At 39.0% G+C, this 20,508-nt stretch overlaps 3 protein-coding genes across 4 annotated transcripts; 2 read left to right on the top strand and 1 right to left on the bottom strand.

Annotated features, from left to right (window-relative positions):
- Window positions 1-271: 271 nt before the first annotated feature.
- On the top strand, window positions 272-7,045 carry LOC137943254 (vacuolar-sorting receptor 1-like). Of its 2 annotated transcripts, none has more exons than XM_068788951.1 (12): window positions 272-909; window positions 1,536-2,228; window positions 2,451-2,539; window positions 2,643-2,712; window positions 2,947-3,030; window positions 3,113-3,189; window positions 3,417-3,498; window positions 4,151-4,233; window positions 4,339-4,405; window positions 4,933-5,061; window positions 5,467-5,582; window positions 6,573-7,045. In XM_068788951.1, exons 1-12 carry the CDS (start codon window positions 621-623, stop codon window positions 6,672-6,674), a joined length of 1,881 nt encoding a protein of 626 aa, XP_068645052.1. In that variant the 5' UTR covers window positions 272-620; the 3' UTR covers window positions 6,675-7,045. The 2 variants fall into 2 exon arrangements, with proteins under 2 accessions (XP_068645052.1, XP_068645053.1); XM_068788952.1 differs by having other exon boundaries at window positions 5,476-5,582.
- Window positions 7,046-7,551: 506 nt separating this feature from the next.
- LOC137943259 (protein FATTY ACID EXPORT 3, chloroplastic-like) lies at window positions 7,552-11,571 on the bottom strand. Its single transcript, XM_068788956.1, has 7 exons — window positions 11,202-11,571; window positions 10,498-10,891; window positions 10,221-10,388; window positions 9,397-9,443; window positions 9,240-9,277; window positions 8,139-8,241; window positions 7,552-7,853 (listed from the first exon to the last, which is right to left on the bottom strand). Exons 1-6 carry the CDS (start codon window positions 11,430-11,432, stop codon window positions 8,154-8,156), a joined length of 966 nt encoding a protein of 321 aa, XP_068645057.1. The 5' UTR covers window positions 11,433-11,571; the 3' UTR covers window positions 7,552-7,853; window positions 8,139-8,153.
- A 5,081-nt stretch (window positions 11,572-16,652) lies between these two features.
- Window positions 16,653-19,262, top strand: LOC137943258 (trans-cinnamate 4-monooxygenase). The gene is made up of 4 exons (XM_068788955.1): window positions 16,653-17,075; window positions 17,291-17,652; window positions 17,806-17,939; window positions 18,543-19,262. Exons 1-4 carry the CDS (start codon window positions 16,653-16,655, stop codon window positions 19,139-19,141), a joined length of 1,518 nt encoding a protein of 505 aa, XP_068645056.1. The 3' UTR covers window positions 19,142-19,262.
- Window positions 19,263-20,508: the final 1,246 nt, after the last annotated feature.

The following is a 20,508-nucleotide window of genomic DNA, read 5'->3' on the forward strand; positions in this document are numbered from 1 at the left end:
AATTTCTAATTTATATTTTTAGTTTTATTAACCTTTTTTACATATATAATAATAACTCTTCTCTTATACACCTAGAAAATTATATGTGACCAAATCATACTCTATAATCCATAATCTAAAAAATTAAATTCATTTCCTTCCAAGGACATGTGTCTCACCGTGTACTTATGCACCGTAAATAAAAATTTTGTTGGGAGAAATCCAGAATTCGGAATTAAACGGAGCGCCGACGACCCTAGACAGTGACCTCTCTCTCTGGACAATTCCCAACTGTTTACTTATACCAGTACTTCTTTTCTTAACAACTCGTTGCAGAAATCATACCCAAATTCGGAGTGATATTCGAAGAAAACAGAACAGAAGACGACCCTGTTGTTAGTTATTGGTCTTTTTAGCAGACCGTCGGCAGAGGAGGGAGGAAAGTAAGGGTTCTTTGTCGAGTTTTCATCCTATCCGAATCTGGGTTTCTGGGGAAATATCGTATAGGTTTTGGGTCCTTTAGGATCTCGTTGAAGTAATTGTGACCCGGATGCAGATAATTTTATTAGGGCGTTCATGAAAACGTTTGTGCTGAAAGGAAGATAGGGGATCACTAATTGGTTTGGGTCACTGAGGTGAAAATGAGGATTAACGTAGGTTTTCTCACCTGGGTTTTGTTATGGGGCGCTTGTTATGGAAGGTTCGTTGTGGAGAAGAACAGTTTGCGTGTGACTTCGCCTGATTCACTTAAAGACGTTTATGAATGTGCCATCGGAAATTTTGGTGTTCCTCAGTACGGTGGGACGATGGTTGGAACTGTGGTGTATCCTAAAGCGAATCAGAAGGCATGTAGAGGGTTTGACGAGGTCGATATCTCTTTTCAGTCTAAGCCTGGTAGCCTTCCCACATTTCTTCTCGTTGATAGGGGAGGTGAGTTTCATTTGAGGTTTTCTATTGTAGGTGTTATGTGAAAGGGATTTAGTTTGTTGGATGTCTTTATTTGAATTGAACAACCCCATATACTTTTATTGTTGTAGTTTGGGTTCTTATTAACTTCCTCTCAGTTTTTTTTTTTTTTCATAATTAGAGTTCCGGAACCTGTTTGATGTGGGAGAATAATACTGGTTGAGCTATTCTTTTCACTTTTTTTAGCTGTCCTAAATATCTATTGTCCGGTCTTTACCTATGACCCGTGGTGCTTTTTTTCTTGTAAAGTGTACAAATGGCTGTGCTTCAGTGTAACTTGTGGGTATCTTCCTTGATATGGTATTTCACTTCCAAATTGACTTTGAGGTCTTCAGATTAAGTGACTGATGAGGGTGTATTAGTCGATTCTAGGTTTTACACTTGGTCTTAGTTCGAGAAGTTCTTCATCTTTTTTTTTAAACTAAACGACTTTGCATCACATTCTTCCTAATTACATGTCCGTGACTTCACTGTCATTCTCCCTACAGTTTCACTAGGGTTCTTATGCCAAATTCTACCTAACTTGAAGCTTCTAAAAATGCTTGTTATTTATGCTGATTCCCCTTTCCAATATTTTTCTCGCAATGCAGAATGTTATTTCACGTTGAAGGCATGGAATGCTCAAAAAGCTGGGGCAGCAGCTATACTTGTGACAGATGACAAGATTGAACCTTTAATAACCATGGACACTCCTGAAGAAGATAATTCTGCTGCAGAATATGTCCAAAACATCTCGATCCCATCAGCTCTTATAAGCAAAATATTTGGAGACTCCATTAAAAAGGCTCTGTCCAATGGTGATATGGTGAATATTAATCTAGATTGGAGGGAATCTCTTCCCCATCCAGATGAACGTGTTGAATATGAATTTTGGACCAACAGCAATGATGAATGTGGGCCTAAGTGTGATGCACAACTACAATTTGTCAAGAACTTTAAGGGGGCAGCACAGATACTTGAAAAGAAGGGATATTCCCAATTTACCCCTCATTACATTACTTGGTATTGCCCTGAAGCATTTCTTTTAAGTAAACAGTGCAAATCTCAGTGCATAAATCATGGGAGATATTGTGCCCCAGACCCTGAACAGGACTTCAGTAGAGGGTATGATGGTAAAGATGTAGTGAAGCAAAATTTGCGTCAAGCTTGTTTGTTTAGAGTGGCTAATGAGAGTGGCAAGCCCTGGCTGTGGTGGGATTATGTTACAGATTTTTCTATTAGGTGTCCAATGAAAGAGCAAAAATACACAAAGGAATGTGCAGATCAAGTGATTCGGTCTCTTGGTAGGTTGCACTTCTTGTGATTTGTGAGGTTTAATTTATAACTCAGCAAGATCTTTGGTTTTATTTATTGTCGAATATTTTAAAAATTTTATATACCTTGATAGCAACTTCTGAGTGGGTCCAAGCTACTGAAGGCAACTTTTCAGTGAGATAATTTGTTTGCTCTCCTAATCGTGGTTGTGATTGGCTTTTTGATACTTTGCTTCGTGGTGGTATTGCTAGGTCTTGATCTCAAGAAGATAGACAGTTGTATAGGAGATCCTGATGCAGATGTAGAAAATCCTGTACTTAAAGAAGAACAGGATGCCCAGGTTGTGTCTTGAATCCTTTCTAAATCTGTTATGGTATTCCTTATTTTCTCTAGAAACAGCAATAAATTGCTTTCCTTCTAAACGTAAATTGTTTTTCATATAGATTGGCAAAGGCTCGCGAGGAGATGTGACTATACTACCAACCTTAATAATCAATGACAGACAGTATCGAGGTTTGAAATAGACCATAAAGTTGTAATAGCTCCAATAATGAGTATGAGAACAGACTTCTGTCATGACTTGGGAGTGGGGTCAGAGAAGGCAAATGCTTCCTCATTTAAGCTGGCACACCATATGTGTCTCTTTTTACATTTGTTCCAGCTAATGGACCAACCATAGCAAAAAGTTTGTTTAGTAGATATTTGTAACTCCTGTGTAAAATTACTAATTGGGTTAATTAACATCAGGGAAGCTGGATAAAGGTGCAGTACTGAAAGCAATCTGTTCAGGTTTCCAAGAAACTACTGAGCCAGCTGTTTGTTTGAGTGATGGTCAGTAAAAGATCCTCTACAGTTGCTTTAACATTGGAGTGCCTCTCCAGTTTGCTGATTTACTTTCTATCTGATCTTGAAGATGTTGAAACAAATGAGTGCCTAGAAAATAATGGTGGATGCTGGCAAGATAAGGCTGCAAATATTACTTCTTGCAAGGTATTTTAGATTTTTCTTTTGCTGTTAACCATTATTCTCATATGTTTCTACTTGACCTTTAATTTGCATTCTTTGATCCCAAATATAAAGCTTGGTTTTTAATTTTAATTCTCTTATGAGTTGACTTCAGGACACATTTTGTGGAAGAGTTGACCTTTAATATGCATTTTTTATCCCAAATATAACACTGGGCTTTTAATTTTAATTTTCTAATGAGTTGACTTCAGGACACATTTCGTGGAAGAGTCTGTGAATGCCCCATTGTAGATGGTGTAAAGTTTGTGGGTGATGGATATACTCACTGTGAAGGTAAAATTTTTATACTCTAGTTTTGATAATTTTCTTTCAATTGATTTAAACAATATAGGTTGTTTTTTTAACTGAAAATAGCTCTTCTAGATTAAAATCCCCCTCAAAAAGAGGAGAAAGGGGTACAAGCAAATTTTGAAGTCAGGGGGGTGAATCTAATTTACTATTTCTCATGAAAGTAAAAGTGTTTTTTCTTCTGCCTGTCAATGACAATCACAAGGCAGAAGAGAATAATGTAGTTGCTTGCATTGGTTGATGGATAAATTGTAAAAGAGTCACCCCAAGTTCATTTTGGGTTTCAAGCATGATATGGAAAATATGACGAACCCTTCAAACACATTTTATGCCTAAATTGAATTGTTCTTGAGATCGTACTGTGATCCAACTTCTCTAAGTTTTTTGGTTCTTTTGTTTAATTGATGATATGTCTTTCATTTTTGCTCTGTCCAAGTTTTTAATCGACTGATGCATGTCTTGTTCCTTTTTTTTTTCAAATATTTGTGTTTTTTATTTCTTGAGTCTGTTTGTAAGTTTGCCATACTAGATTTGGATAGTGTTTTACCCTTCTATGCGACATGCAACAAGCAAAAAGACTGTTGTCTAATGATGTTGCCTCTACCTGCAAATCTGCAATAACTCCTTCAAACTTCAGCCTCTGGAACTGGGCGCTGTGAAATTAGCAATGGTGGGTGTTGGAAGAAAACTCAGGATGGTCGGACATACTCTGCTTGTGTTGTAAGTGATGAAACTTCAATCATTTGTGAGTTTGTTTGGTCCTAGTAGTTAGTTCATCTTTTAAAATGTTATTGTTATGGTGTCAGTGACTCTCCTATCTTGCAGGAAGATCATTCCAGTGGGTGTAAATGTCCACCAGGATTTAAAGGTGATGGTGTGAACTCTTGTGAAGGTAATTTTTTTTTTAATCAAATGTTTTTTCTAGGTGAAAATTTGTTTAGTCCAATTTTTTTTTAATAACTAAAAGGTATCTGAATTTTCTCCCAGAACTTTATATGCTTTCACCATAATGTAACTGTGAACCTGAGAAAAACTCGTCTTGGTGCTAATATATGGATATCAATGAAACCTGTTATATCTATGACTACAAGTATAACAAATATGAAATGGCCCTTCCATTCCCCTTGGTACACAATTTATGTTAGTTATAAATTACTTGCATTTGGCTTCTTCAGTACGATAAGGAGTCCAGTTTGCTTCCATTAGTTGCCATGCACGTTTGACAGGGTTAAATATAATGTGAAGCTGCTTGTTCTTATTTATTAATGCTATAAAGGGAATCATCCATGTGTTATACTCTGCTTTGAGTCTTGTGGGAAGTGCATGTGATGAATTTTGTAGATAAACTTCTTTTCTGATGGCTTTTGGAGATTTTTAGATGATGTAAATTCTTAAAAGAATTCCTGTTACTTCTTTCAGATGTGGATGAGTGCAAGGAGAAGGTTGCGTGCCAGTGCCCAGAGTGCAGTTGCAAGAACACATGGGGAAGTTACGAGTGCAGCTGCAGTGGGGATCGTTTGTACATAACGGAGCATGATACTTGCATCAGTAAGTATTTCTATGCATTTCTCTTTTACGCCCAAGTACTTTCTCAATCAGACAGATTATACTCTTGTCTGAAAATTCTGTTTTTTCTTAGAAGCACACAAATAGTGTCAAAGCGAGTAAAATATTTTGAGCTAGCTGGTTACTTTTGTTCTTTTAATAAGCGGCTTACTTGATGCTTGTCCATCTCTTCACCTTAAAAAAAAATAGCTGGTTACATCACCTTTGTTGATATTCTGTCGTTTTTTTCTTGAATGCACCTCAATATCTCCACCTACACAATGTGGCTGATAGTAATTAAAGAGTGTCCAAAAAGACCGTGGGTAGTTCGAAAAATACCATCTTTGTGACCTTCATTGATGTCTTGCATTGTTTTTTAACTGACTGGACCACAACTTTCTTGTGGAGATGATTTAGGCAAGAAGTCTAAAACCGAGGTCAGTTGGAGCATTGTGTGGGTTATCCTCCTTTTCGTGGCTGGTGGTGGTGTTGCAGGGTATGCTATTTACAAATACAGAATCAGGGTAAGTTCTCATATGTTTTTTTTTTCTGTTTTCTGTTAGTAATTGGAGTTGCCTTCTCCTTTTCTGAGTTAGTTAGCATGTAGGGCAGCTTTTTTCCTTTTAGTTGTGCATTTGGCAAGACATATTGTCTCAGCCTAGTCCTCTCCAATTTGGCTGGGCCTTAAGACGAGTCAAGGGATCTGACTTGGATCCGAGACAATTCTGTCAATAAACAGTACCATAATCTGCACTAAAAGGGAGAGTCATATTAGATACTTCACTATTTGGAGTTGTGTATTGCAAATAATTCAACTAATTTAGTGAAATTTTTCATGTTTAAATTTACCTTAAATATGTTTAAATAAATTTACACACATCTTTAAAACTGTAGAGGATCATTTTCAAAAAAGAAAAGCCTAGTTAAAGGATGTTTTCGAATTGAGACCACTACTATTCTTGAATTTAGATAAGCCTAGATTTGGATATAAAAAAATTTCAATCTAATGGGCCTACTCAATTAATAGGGTATAATCCAAAAGGTGGCCTCTTAAGCTATGAAAACCAGTAGATCATTGACAGGTTGTACATGCCTAAGTATTTAGTTTGAAGAAAAAGCTGATGAAATTGAAAGAAATGTGCTTCCAAGTTACTACACGTGTGTTCTACTTAAATGACATTTGAGAGAAGTGGTACAAATAATTTATCAATGGGTTGCTTTTTTTTCTTTTTACTTCTTAAACTTTTGACATTTTTAATGATGTTTCGACGAATCCAAGACATTCTGTCTCGGCCAATCTGTGATATACCAGCCAAGACATCTAGGATTTCAGAAATTTACCGAACCTGAGTTGGTAAACCCTAATAGTCAGTGTTTAGATAACTGATCTCTCTGGAAAGCATACACTTATTCTCTCATTGTAGAAGATATTCTTGTCTCCATCACAGCCCTTATATTGAACTATACATTGTGAAGGATAACATGTCTAAGATACCAGTCGTGTTTTATTGCAGAGATACATGGATTCAGAGATCCGGGCAATCATGGCTCAGTACATGCCATTGGACAATCAAGGAGAAGTCCCCAATCACATTCCACATGGGCAAGACATCTGAAGAGTGAAAATTTGGAAATTATTCATGATGAAAAGATGTTCTATCTCCAGATTCCCCATGCTTTCATATCTCGATGGCCTGTAATTTTACCTTTCAGGAGTTCTCCATGATTGAAGTTTGCTGTTTGTGCATTGAAAATTTTCATGTAAATTCAAGAGGGATCCCTGCTCTTCCCATTACACATCTTTTTCATTTTGTAAACCTTTTTTTCTTCTTCAATTGACTACATGTAACAGGGTGCTTCTATTATAATTTATGAAGATCCACCAAGTAGTTTTCTCTTGTAACTTATCTGAAGTCTTAATTTGTTGCTTCCCTATTCTTATGGGTGGGAATGATTTGATGCAAGTGAGGAATCCCCTCTTATTGCAGTTCACTTGCACAGGTAACAACAACACAGCTTTCCAGTACCCTATCCAGTTTTATTATTCTCTTGCACTTTTATCTAGTGTAGAAGGTACTTCACATGATGTTTGTCAAGATGAATCTATGGTGTTATTAGTTTAATGTACCTGTATTGTTTTGATAAGACGTTCTTGACACATCTCACCTTAAAAGAATCATGTTTTAAAAATGGTAAAATCAACTGAGAACCTGGTCAAAACCAGAAAAGTGGTTGTCCTTTTCCACTACTTGGATCGTGCATGACTGCTGATCCAAATTGAACGACAAGAGTTGCTTTATCTATTAACCGAGGGATGTGAAATCTCACGTTCCTGTGTGCTTGGCTAAGGGTAGCTCTCTACTACATTTGAATCAGCAGATTCAAAGCTCATGCCTTTCCGCAATGCAGAGTGGTGGAAACTCATTTTACTCAGACGCCATATCAACCTGTAAGCATTTTTTTCCTGGCAAAAGAACAACACATGGAGAACAATGAAGAAAGAATAAACCTCCATACTTTGAGAAGTTTAACACAGCGGTGACAAATACTTGAGTGTGCCTAATTTCAGATCAATGATAGAAAACCATCATAACTACAAGGCAAATCCTGCATCTCCTGCGAATGGTAAGGGATGACGCGTTTTTCCGACTGCCGTAGTTCCCCCATTTTCAGGAGTATGTGGTGTGACCTCTTTCACCCAGAAGAAGGAAACCACCTAATGTAAGGTGCTCAGTTTTCATTAACCATACTGGAACTGCCTTTTGCTTATACTTCAAAACTCCCAAGGAAACTACCTGATAGTGTCATTAAGAAGATTTTAGATTGGATAACCAGGAGAACAAACCCTTGGTATCCAGCACTTCAGCATAAATACCAAAATAAGAAAGCACAAATCACAACTTTCAAGTAGGAACATCTAAAATGAAGAAGAAGATTGAGAGTCATCCTACTAATTATTTTTGTGCCCAAACAGTTTTTGATTAAAATAATAATGATAAAAGGAGATGCAATGCGCTAAATAAGCACAACAAACCACCAAAAAAAAAAGTAGGGCAAACTAAAACAGAAGAAGTTCTGACCTTTACAACAGTGCTCTATTTCTGTGGATGTTGATCCACACTTGGATCCCACTTCTGCTTATTTAGCCATATCCGATATGAGTAGAACAGTACCATAATTCCACTGCAAAGAAAAGAACTTTTAGGAGCATTCTTCTCTAGCAAATTGAGTCATACTTCAAAAATCAGATCAATTGTAAAAACTGAAAAAAGATCGAAACCATAAGCAAATAACTGACAATACTGTTCAAAAGTCTTTTCAGTCTATCCAGTATCTTGGTAACTTGAACTAAACTTGGACACCTATATTGCATACACACATAATTCTGCAAGAGTACACGCCACTGGAAACCAATGGAAGAAGCTTTCACTGTTTCCATAAAAATGACACTGTTGAGTATCCTATGTAGAGCTGGAATCCAAGTCGATGTAGTATACGTGAACAACTTCATTTTTAAATTAAGAGAGAGAAAGAGATAAAAAAAGAAGCAAAACCAGAAAAAGGAAACCTCAAGAACCACAATGGCATCATACCAAATATAGTACCATCGATGGCTTAAGAAGGCTGGTTCCCATTGCCATTATTGGCAGTCTTATGACAAAATCATGGACATCTCAGCCTAGTTTTCGCATAGTTGGATTTATGTGCCGAGATCAGCCAATTATTTAGCTGCCTGTCTTGCTAAGGGATGTCCCTTCAATGAGTTGGCCTAAGGGCCCTCCTTATTTTTGTTTTATTTGTCTTTTGGTTTGGAATAAAATCCTAAAAATAAATAAATCTTAATTTAATATTTAAACAAACCTAAACAAGTCTGTGATTGGTAGATTAAGCAAATACAAAATAAACAGTGGTCCAACCCTTTGCCCAATAATGACACATCCCAGTTGACAAAATTCCATTTCCTTTAAGTAAACATTCATACAATTTGAAAGTCTGAAACAGGGAATTGTGACTCATACAGTATTTTGAACACTAAAAAACACGAAATATGAAGAGGAAAAATTAGACATTCCACAAAACTACGCATGTGAAAATATCCATGTGTATGCATTTTAGAAACTATTGAGGAGGTCGTTTTGTGTTGCCCCCATATTAAATGAAACATCTCTGAGCATACATACCTGATAAGGGTCAGCATAAAAGTAGGTAATGATGCACTCTGCAAGAGAGGGTAAAAAGCAGGAAAATTGAACTTACATTAAAACCTCTGCATCAAAGAAATAGACAAAAAAAAAAAAAAAAGTTAAAAACAGCAGTTGCATGACTCTAACAATTTACCTTAGCAAGAAAGCGGAGCTCCCTCAAAAAGATTATAGTCGCAATCGCTGCAAAATATTTACTTAGGTCAGAAAGAGAGAACATATTAAGAGAAGGAACAGCTCAGGTTGTCAAAAGACCCTTTTAGTTGTGAACGCTTTGAATATGAATGCATCAATTAAGCTATAATGCAAGTTGACGGGGATTGAAGGTTTGCCTCAATGGCCACATCCATTTTTGTCTTTTCCTTTTAATAAACCAAATGGTGTATTTCAGTGTCTTTTAATATAGCAAGTGTCTGAAATTATAAAGAATTACACACGACAAGTCCAGAACTCAACATATGAACATATTTCAGCATCAAATGAGTAACATAAATGTTAACAAGAGTTAATAAGTGCCTTTTTAACTGAAGAAGGTGAATCAGATTTTACTAGAAAATCTTAGGAAATTTAACTAAATTTTAACTATTGACGACCGTTAAAGTATGATTATCTCAAAACACTCATCTTTCTGGTGCCTGCAAAACAGCAAGGACAGAGTCCATATTGATGTTTGTTACCAATGAGAACCGAAAGTTCTCAAGAAACACTAAGATTTTTACTTTTAGTTGTAAGAGAAATTGGACCATAGAAGATCACTATAGAAAAAGAGACTATTTATTTTGGAGTCGATGAAACAGCTCTTTATTTTCTGGGTCGTGTTTCTACTTTTAGTTTTGACTTCCAAAATGTCACTCCCCTTTCTCCCACCAAGTTTTTAATTGCTTAGGAATCCAAATCTAGAGTCTCTAAAAGACATTTTAAGATCAAACAGATCAAAAGCATAGCAAGGGATATACTCACCTGTTTGACCTTTCAAATAAGGAGATGATGATTCCCCACGTTTCCAACACCTTAAACTCTGTACGCTCAGTGCTAGAAGAGTGCCACCAAGGATAACACCAAACCGGATAGCAGCGATACTCCCAGTCAGCATGAAGGAAAGAAAACCACCCGCAGAAAGAAACAACCCTGCACTACAAAAAACCAGTTACGATAATCCAAAGGTGATTTAGGAGAAGCAGGATAGTAGTAAGAAAAATATTAGAAGAAAATGGGGAATAAATGGCAGAACACATACCATATGGAATACCAAGATAAAAATCACGAACTTCAGAGAGGTGCGTGAACTTAGGAGTTGAAGAACTGAAAGTTTCCACGACTTCCTTCACTGGCTCAGGAGATTTTTCAGCCACACTTGACAGGTATTCCAATCCTTCATCACCAAATTCTTTTGCAACAATAGCAAGATCACGACGAGCGTTATTTGCTTCTATTTTTAGTCGCTCTGAAGTGTCCTTTAGAATTATCATAGCTTTCTTAGAATAAGCTTCATATGAAGCTTGAGAAATGGCTTGCAACTTTGCTGCCTGTTCTTTGAAAACTTCGAGAGTTTGCTCCCATGCTTCTTGTGATTCCTCCTCTTTCTGGTCCACCTCATTCTTGGCTTGCTCAACTTCAATATCTGAGTGTTTCTAAATACGACAAGGGTACCAAACATGAGCAAATTTTGAAACAAAAGCCCAAGGAAACAAGAGAGGACAATGACAGTTCGTCCCACATGCCATTGATGCGCTCTCAATAAGAATACCTAACAAAACACACTTTTCCCTCAAACCATGAACTACTAACTACTGTAAATCCAATACGTGTCCACTTCTAATCCACCTAAAGGATGCAACATATTATCTACAACTTACCAACCAAAACAAATTCCGCACATCACAACCGGACAGAAACGATCCAACTTCTCAAAATCTCTTTCAAACGGGTATAACAACTCACCGATTCATCCTGAGAGAAAGCTGCCAGAGAAAACACCAAACGGCCCCGGTTGAGCTTCACCGGCCGAACAGCAAACGTGCATAACCCATTCCCGACATTCTCTGTAGAAACAGCGGACTCCGACCGCGGGAGGAAACTAGCACCAGCGACCGCCGGCGCGCGAAACGGGTCGAAGCGGAGAGACGACGTTGGACCCGGCCGGTGGGACAGCGCTGCCATTGACAGAGCCATTTTTTAGCCGAAATTAGGGTAAAGGGTTCTCAAAAACCGCGATTCTGTCGAAGCTATACAGTGAACGCAGAAGACGAGAAAATGGAGGTACAGGGGAGAAGGGGAGGGTGGAAAGCACAAGAGATTATGGAAATGGGGTTTTTTCTGAATTCAAATGCTTATATGCGCCGGGGAGCGTAATGCGCACATTAATACCCTTGCAGAATAACGATCCAGATCTGTTTTCAAAGATAATCAAAAGAAGCTAAGCGAAGATTCTGATGCGACTCTCACAGTAAGGGGATCTCTGGTGGGCCATTACGTACAACAAAGGAGATTACCCATCTCTCCCTGTTTCAAACCCGGTCTGATGATAAAATACTTGGATTGTAAACCAGGGTTTGATGGATAGGGCAATATACAAAAAAAAAAAAAAAAAAAAAAACCCCAAATCGGTGTTAACTCAGTCGAGATGGTTCAATGGAACAATCTTCAAAACCCAATTAGTGTCCTTCAGGATAACCTGATCCTAAACCTTAGTACTCTATCAAGGACCACAAAATTTAAGACAACTCGGTCAAGCCAATTCACATCAGCTAAGACACAAACCCCATCTCAACCCACTAAACCGATAATTTATACTATGGACCGCGTGAACCAGCTGGATCAGCAATAGGGCTTGGGTGCCTTTTAATCAGGAGGGGTTTCCTTTTTTGCATGAAATTACAGTAGTATTATTCTTGACGTGAGTGATTACTTGAAGAAATGAACTGTACTGGGTCCATTCCAAAAGCTCTCTTGACCCTTTTCTCTCCTAAGGAAAGCATCCATGCATGCCCCTCCCTACCTTCACCTTGGTACCTTTCTCTCTCTTAAAATATAACATCTAAGGGTCTATATTTAAAAACTGTCAATCCCTACTTTCTTGATTTGCAAATCCTGCTCATACAAAAACCTCTTGGAACATCTCTTCTTTTATGTTTTTCTCTTCACTCTCCTTGTCACATGTGTACATACACAATTAAAGAGAAGTTATAACATTAAGTTCTTATTGGAGGCAAACTTAGGGCTTCTTCGAATCGACTTTTCATGGTCACTTTTTCTAAGTTTCTCAAATTTATTTGGTTATGAAAGCAAAAAAAAAGGTTTATTCTGCTACTAAAAGCAAAGTTTGTCTGTCAATTTTGGCTTTTCCACTCATTGTTCAGAACTGTAAAAAACCCTAAAGTAGCATAACAATTTCATGAAAAATAAAAAAATAACTACCAGAGTTGATCAAAGATTCAGACATTTCTTAGTTATGTGGAGCTCGTCTCATGTAAAAAAAGCAATTTTATCTGCCAAAGAAACAAGAAAAGACAATAACAGTGACAAGGAACTAACTCCACTTGAGGACTAAAGCATGGACAGTTATAATTATACTTAATTTCTTTACATGCTTGAATAGTAGACCAGTCTATCTACATCATGAAATCCAATGGCCACTATCAGTTCACTACAAAGAACTAAAGCATGTTAGATTCATTTTATTAATGTGACCTAATTAGTTCTTCCACTATGACCTCTCAAAGTGGACAGCATTAGAGCACAAACAGAAATACGTCACAGACAAGAGGACATCTATATATTTCACACAACCCCACCTCCTTTCATGAAAGATGGCTCTGAGCAAATACTTTTGTGACCTTCTCTTGGTGCCACTAGGTATTTGCCTTACAATGGGCTACCATCTTTTCCTGTGGCATAGCTTCAAGAACAAGCAGCAAAGGACAACAGTTGAAGCAGATTTTATGAGGAGAAAGATATGGGTCGTTCACATACTGCAGGTAATCTTCATTCATTTGAAATGGGAACTCCTGGTTAGATTCTGCAAGGTAAATTCAGGGAGCAGGATATCTCACCCTGTTAAAGTCTGAGATGTCTCAGGCGATATCGCTGAGACACCTATAGTATAATGCTACACAATTTACTCTCTATAGGAGTAGAGATGTCTCACCTCCTTGAAAATCTAAGACGCATCAACCGTTAAGTGAGATGTCTCGGCAAGACGCCCAAGTGTTTAGCTCCATTTAGATCTTGTTCTAACTGCAGACCAATCAGTTGGCCTAAATGAAATATCAGCAAATTGAGTAATTTAAGTTGTAATCCTGCAGTTATCTTCTTCAACCAATAAATCATACAGAGCGTTATCCTGATGTCCATAACCAGCTGTGAGAGATGAATTACACACAGGCTTTAGTTTGATGACCTGCATGAAAAGGTCCTTCGGTAGTCATGGCCTGGAGTCACATCTTTCACAAGATAGCATAAATTTTGAAAACCCAAATGATAAATTATACCTCCAGTGATCAATCTCAGCATCGAAAGCTGGACTAATAGGTGTCTCTCTGTCATGTGCATGGACCGCCGTAGAGCACGGAGAAGAAGGTGATGTTAGCAATTCAAAGCCTACGAAACGCCATTATGGCAAGCATCTTATCTGCAACAGTGGCTGTCATCCTGAACATCGCCTTGGCAGCTCTCTCCAACAACACCTACAACGGCAGCCAACTCCTGCAGAGCTCCTTTCTATTTGGGTCCCAATCCGGGCCTCTCCTCGCACTCAAATACGCTTCATCTTCTCTCATCTTGATGACCAGCTTCCTCTTCAGCTCCATGGCCACTGTGGAGATGATCGATGCAAGCTTCCATTTCGTCGTGCCTGCAGACTTCTCACCAGGGGTTGCCCAATCCAGGGTGGAGCGTGGCCAAGCATTGGGTATGGCAGGAATCCGGGTGTTGTATGTAGCAGTGACGATGTTGCTATGGTTGCTGGGTCCGTTGCCGATGGTGATATCCTCATTCGGATTGGTTTGGGTGCTGTATATAATTGATTTTTGTGGGTAATATAGCACTTCAATCCTCCTATCTAAGCTGAAAATTCAGGATTATAGATTTAAAAAGAAGCAAATTCTTCTGCGAAACCTTCCATAAAGGCTGGAACAATATAAAGAACCCCGCGAAGAAACATTACTGGAATGGGGAGGTAACTGATTCTCAAAATTGACTACGATTACATTAATTAAAAAACATAGGTTTTAAATCATGGAGCCTAATTAACACATTATGTAGAATCGGCGTTATTTAGAGTCGGCGTGTGGATCTAAAAGGTTATTTCTTTTAATTACGAATTAAAGTGTCTAATTCCTCGTGGAAATCAGTCACCACCACATCGGCCTCTGTGTTGTATTGAGAGGTACCTCCCTCCTTTCTCTCCCTCTTTCGGTTTGAAAGCAAGGGAGTGGTTGCCCACCCTCCCAAAGGAGGGTAGTTCAATAATTCCCTATCTGCAATCATAGATGGGACAGTTTTCTGTCTATGTACTCAAATATAAAAATCCCATAGAATAATTAGTTATTCTCTCTTTGCTTCACAACATTTTGCAGAAGAGAAAAACGAAAAAATGACGCCAGGGAATGACATCAGTTCATCTAGAGCTTACATGGGTTCGTTGAGAGTAGGTAGCAGACTTGGCCGCGTTGAAACCAAACGTGGTAGGTGCCCCCCAGAAACGACGAATTCATGGATATTAGACATTTCCAGAAAAATAATCCAGGAACCGAAAGTGTCTGAAACCGAGGTCACACGACGATACACGGAGGACGAAGCAGATGAGAAGAGTCGGTAGGTAAGTCAGCTTGCGGTAGATCCAGCGGCACTGAGCAACAGCCACTGTTTCTCCTTTGGTGGCGTCAAAGTTAACGGCACCTCCAGCAACGGGTTAGTTGTTTGCTACCGTTGACCGTCTAGGTCAGTTGACTTGGTCAAACGTGGACAAAGAGATATTACAATGGGTCTCACAACATTAAGACACCCACCCTTGCATCATTATAGTTGTATTTGAGTTTAAGGGCTTCAAACTATTGCTTGTTGTCTAAGTTGATATGTCTCGCATTTTAGGTCGACCCTAAAAAAATAAATTAGAATGTGTGTTAAATATCAGTTAATTAGGTTAATTAAAATTGATTTAAAAATTTGAGATTGGTTTGATAATGATCTAGATTCTTCCTCTAAGCATTGTGTAATTGTACTCATATCGGAAAAAAAAATAAGATTTGGCCAATCGAGCCAAGACATGTTGCATAACTGTATCCAATGGATGGCTTCCACTAAGTGGCACCAAAAGAAACTAGATAAAAATATGGACCACCGTATGTCAAAATTGGCCACATGATATAAAGTTTGAGAGGGTTGTCCACATTAAAATTTTCTTTAACAAAAGTGTTGGACCCACGAGGGATGTACCCCAATTTCCTACTATAAAAGTGTTGTACACTATTTTTTAACCAAAAATAAATAAAATAAATAATTTCAACCACTAGAGTAGCCATGAGTTATGATAATTGAGACATTAATTAATCAAATTATAATAGTTGTAGTTAATAATAAACCTATTAAAAAATAAATAAATTTTTTTTTTCTCATTTTTTAGTGTAAAAATCAATAAAAAATAGATTAATTAGGTCGATGTCTCCACTCTCCACTACTCTGGAGACAAAGTCAAAAGGAAGACGAACGGAGTAAATTGCAAGAACGTCACGAGCTCACCAACCAACCGAAAACGGGTCTCTGAATGGCCCTTGAACCGGTTTTCAAAATTTTGAACTGGCTTGTAGCCTGTAGGGATGGTTCTCATTGATACACGTGCATATCCATGCCTTTTAATGCTCATTTAAATGAAAACTAAATGGCTCTGCAGTGGGCCACCTTCCACTTGGTCTCATACAGTGGCTCAGATTTTTCCAACGATGATGAAGTTTGTAGGATGGGATATTTTTAATTTTAAAATTTTTAATTTTATTGGAAAAAAATGTATTATTTTTTTAGATTAATTAATTAAAAATATTTTTCTCTCTTTTATAAATTACATCTTCCAAGTTAATAATAAAATAATTGCATCAAAATAATTGTTTTTCATAGTTGGATTATTTTATAAATTTTAATTGTAATAGTTAATTTTAAATAATTTTACATATCATTTTGAATAAAAAATATTTTAGAATGGATAAAATCTATCTTATTAGTGGGAAATGAGATTGAACCGGGATTTGAAAAGTGGTGAGCCGACAGCCACTCAGCCCGCCTTACCTACCTACCCGCATACACGCCCGTGCCTCGTCAAAAATCCAAAACGCCGTCACCCACCTCCAGCCCCTTATAAAACTCCCCCGCCTTCTGCAACTCTACATCCAAGCCTCAGCCATGGATCTTCTCCTCCTCCAGAAAGCCCTCCTCGCCCTCTTTGCCTCCTCCGTGGTGGCCATCGTCATCGCCAAGCTCCGAGGCAAGAAGTTTAAGCTTCCCCCCGGCCCCATCCCCGTTCCCGTCTTCGGAAACTGGCTGCAGGTTGGCGATGATCTCAACCACCGTAACCTCTCCGACCTCGCCCGCCGTTTCGGAGAGATTTTACTCCTCCGTATGGGCCAGCGCAACCTCGTCGTCGTCTCCTCCGATAACCTCGCCAAGGAGGTTCTCCACACCCAGGGCGTAGAGTTTGGCTCCCGCACCCGGAACGTTGTGTTTGATATCTTCACTGGTAAGGGCCAGGATATGGTGTTCACTGTCTACGGCGAGCACTGGCGGAAGATGCGGAGGATCATGACTGTCCCCTTCTTCACCAACAAGGTCGGTTTGATTTATTCGTTAATGGGTTCTTTTACTAGTATCTAGAAATCAATTTGCAGAGGTTGTAGACCCACGACGGGTTGTTCAACCGAGTTTTTAATTTTTAAAGCTGACGTGTCCTTAACTACTTCATTAATGACTTCCTGAAAAGAGTATTTTCAAAATCAAATTGCGGAAGCTTTGGATTGACTGTAATGGGAATTAATTTGGAGCAGGTAGTTCAACAGTACAGAGACGGGTGGGAATTCGAAGCAGCGAAAGTCGTGGAAGACGTGAGAAACAACCCAGAATCGTGCACGAAAGGCATCGTCCTCAGGAGAAGATTGCAGCTCATGATGTACAACAACATGTACAGAATCATGTTCGACCGCCGATTCGAGAGCGAGGACGACCCTCTGTTCCAGCGACTCAAGGCGCTGAACGGCGAAAGGAGTCGACTCGCCCAGAGCTTCGAGTACAACTACGGCGACTTCATCCCTATCCTCCGGCCGTTCCTCAGAAGCTACTTGAAGATCTGCAAGGAAGTGAAAGAGAGGAGGCTGAAGCTCTTCAAAGACTTTTTCGTGGAAGAAAGGAAGTGAGTGACCAAAACCCGACCATTTCTGCAAATTTTGCTTCTGGGTTTTCACCAATTCGTGAAACAGGCATGAAAGTTATAAAAAAACCAACGAAAAGTAATCGGTATTAATCTATTCAGTTCCGTAATCGTTTCGGTTTGTCTTTCTTACAGGAAGCTTGCGAGCACAAAACCCTCTGCAAACAGTAGCCTGAAATGCGCCATTGATCACATCCTGGACGCTGAAAAGAAGGGAGAGATCAACGAGGACAATGTCCTCTACATCGTGGAAAACATCAACGTTGCAGGTATTGTTTGTCTCATTAGAAACCAGAGTTCTTTTCTTTGTTTTACAAGCAACTTCAACAATGACTGGAGAACAACTTGTTATCTTTTTTTTTTTCAAAATAAAAATCAAAATAAAACAATGAAGAAGAAGAGAGTTGTTGCAGAGGTCAATTTTCATTTACAAGAGGAAGACACAGCCGCTGGTGTTGGTGGGGTTGTTGGCGGACAAATACTTGCTTCGTCGACCCTGTGTTTGGTGGGGAAAAAATGAAAATAAAAAGGTTTTTATTAAAATATTTTTTTGCAAGTTGCTCTGAAATCGGTCCCTTGGATACTATCGATTTGACTTTTTAAAATTAAAAAAAATGTTTTAAATGGGTCAAAACCCTGCTTTCCTCCTGGTTTTATTCAGTTAAGTGGGAAAGCTTTAGATTTTTCAGTTAAGTTAAAATTTTGAAGCAAATAAGGAGAATTATTTTTTCTTTTCTTGTAAGCAAAAAAAAAAAAAAGTGTTAAATCGGTCAAAACCCTGCTTTCCTCCTGGTTTTATTCTCTTCATCTTCTTCCTGAAATTTGTTTTTTAATTCCTTATTTATAACTGGGTAATCTGATATTGATTTCAGCTATCGAGACGACACTGTGGTCGATCGAATGGGGAATTGCAGAGCTGGTCAACCACCCAGAAATCCAGCAGAAGCTGCGGGACGAGCTCGACACACAGCTTGGCCGCGGCGTGCAGATAACAGAACCGGACACCTACCGCCTCCCCTACCTCCAGGCCGTCATCAAAGAGACACTCCGCCTCCGCATGGCCATCCCCCTCCTCGTCCCTCACATGAACCTCCACGACGCCAAGCTCGCCGGCTACGACATCCCCGCCGAGAGCAAAATCCTGGTCAACGCCTGGTGGCTCGCCAACAACCCCGCCCAGTGGAAGAACCCTGAGGAGTTCCGACCGGAGCGGTTCCTCCAGGAGGAGAAGCACGTCGAGGCCAGTGGCAACGATTTCCGGTACCTCCCCTTCGGCGCCGGGCGCCGCAGCTGTCCCGGGATCATCCTCGCGTTGCCCATTTTGGGAATCACCATCGGCCGCCTGGTTCAGAATTTTGAGCTGTTGCCGCCGCCGGGGCAGGAGAAGCTTGACACGACGGAGAAGGGCGGGCAATTCAGCTTGCACATTCTCAAGCACTCCACCATTGTTGCCAAGCCTAGAGTCTTCTAAGCTTCAGAATTTAGAATTCGAAACTGAAATCATTCTGTTTTACATCTTTCTTTTTTTATTGTATTCTATTCTACAAAATTGGTGATGGCAGAAAATAAAAAAATTAGATAAGCTTCTAATACATCTTTCAGCCTTTCTTCCCTCTGAAATTCGGCAAAACCGGATATGGTCCCTGTCGCAATCATCCCTGAACTGGAAATAGAAAACAGAAGCAACGAATCGTTTGAATTTCTTTCTCCATCATCTCTGGCGGCTCCGACGAACCATTTGAAGAACGTGGGCTCCACTTACCTTAGTGCGGTTACAATAAAAGAAAGTATTAGCAGATCAAGTTTATCTGACTTTTGGGCACTTGGATTTTATTCAAAAACTGGGATTTGGATCACCTCGATTATGAGTTATGATAACGCCAACATCTCCGTGTCTGGTTTGACGCAATCATCTTGTCCGCTTAACCACTGTCATTAGGTGAGAAAAATGGACCGGCGGACCAACGAAGAACAATCGATAAAAAAGGAAAAGTCCAAGGACGAAGAACCACCATTTCGGGGTTTTCGCTGGCGGTAGCTGAGGCAAGCACGGCTGTTGGGTTGGATCTACGTCCACGCCACTGCTCCTCCTCAATCCTCATCGGTGTCTGTAGCGAGACAAAAAAGTTGAATATCTCATCAGCAGGAATCGCAAGACAACGGGTTCGATTATTATTTAACATGTTCTGATTCGTTATCCTCGTCGCCTAGCCACTTTGTACGTCCTTTCTTTCGTAGGCTTCGTGTACTAAATCCAGGGAAAGGTGATCCTCTCCAGACGCCTGGTGCGAGGTGAACCCTTCTTCTAGATCTGCATCTTCTGTTTGTCCTCAAATGTAACCATAAACAAACTCATGGTTCGTTTTCGATGAAAGGAAGTTCATGGAAATGCAATCGCTTATTGAAGGTGGACTACTGGTACATGCATCGAGGGATGTACAGACCGGAGCTTACAACGCTCCCGTAGAAGACGAACAGACGACGGAGATACTACTGCGAGGTGCAGTTGCAGGGGAAACCTATTTTCTTATCGTCTTTAACTTTTTTAATATAATAAAAATCAAGAAAAAAATTTCCGATCCCTAAAACCTCATATAAATACCAAAAAATTTAAAAATAGTCCCACATAATAAAGATTGTAAAGATTTACGATTAATTAAGTATTATTGGATAGACTTAAATTCAACTTTATTATAGCATTAAAGTGGGTATTTTATAATAAGCTTTTACAAGTAATAAAAGAATGTCACTACACTTAAAAAACATGAAACTTTGGTTTCATTTGCTTGTATTTATTTTAATTTTTTAAAATATTTATTGATTAACAACTAGGAGTGG

The sequence above is a fragment of the Aristolochia californica genome, unplaced genomic scaffold (assembly GCF_029961685.1).
Source record: "Aristolochia californica isolate CCGP_79_NKW_82.1479 unplaced genomic scaffold, dmAriCali1.0.hap1 SCAF_10, whole genome shotgun sequence".
NCBI classification, from domain to species: Eukaryota; Viridiplantae; Streptophyta; class Magnoliopsida; order Piperales; family Aristolochiaceae; genus Aristolochia; species Aristolochia californica.

What these genes read in the sequence shown, in the direction of transcription:
- LOC137943254 (XM_068788951.1), top strand. Translation starts at nt 621, where the DNA reads ATGAGGATTAACGTAGGTTTTCTCACCTGGGTTTTGTTATGGGGCGCT. An exon ending in CAATGACAGACAGTATCGAG is followed by an intron (nt 2,713 to 2,946) that starts GTTTGAAATAGA and finishes AATTAACATCAG; the next exon opens with GGAAGCTGGATAAAGGTGCA. An exon ending in GGACATACTCTGCTTGTGTT is followed by an intron (nt 4,234 to 4,338) that starts GTAAGTGATGAA and finishes CCTATCTTGCAG; the next exon opens with GAAGATCATTCCAGTGGGTG.
- LOC137943259 (XM_068788956.1), bottom strand. Translation starts at nt 11,432, where the DNA reads ATGGCTCTGTCAATGGCAGCGCTGTCCCACCGGCCGGGTCCAACGTCG. An exon ending in TTATCTTGGTATTCCATATG is followed by an intron (nt 10,389 to 10,497) that starts GTATGTGTTCTG and finishes TTTGTAGTGCAG; the next exon opens with GGTTGTTTCTTTCTGCGGGT. An exon ending in TTATTTGAAAGGTCAAACAG is followed by an intron (nt 9,444 to 10,220) that starts GTGAGTATATCC and finishes AATATTTTGCAG; the next exon opens with CGATTGCGACTATAATCTTT.
- LOC137943258 (XM_068788955.1), top strand. Translation starts at nt 16,653, where the DNA reads ATGGATCTTCTCCTCCTCCAGAAAGCCCTCCTCGCCCTCTTTGCCTCC. An exon ending in TCCCCTTCTTCACCAACAAG is followed by an intron (nt 17,076 to 17,290) that starts GTCGGTTTGATT and finishes AATTTGGAGCAG; the next exon opens with GTAGTTCAACAGTACAGAGA. An exon ending in TTTTTCGTGGAAGAAAGGAA is followed by an intron (nt 17,653 to 17,805) that starts GTGAGTGACCAA and finishes TCTTTCTTACAG; the next exon opens with GAAGCTTGCGAGCACAAAAC.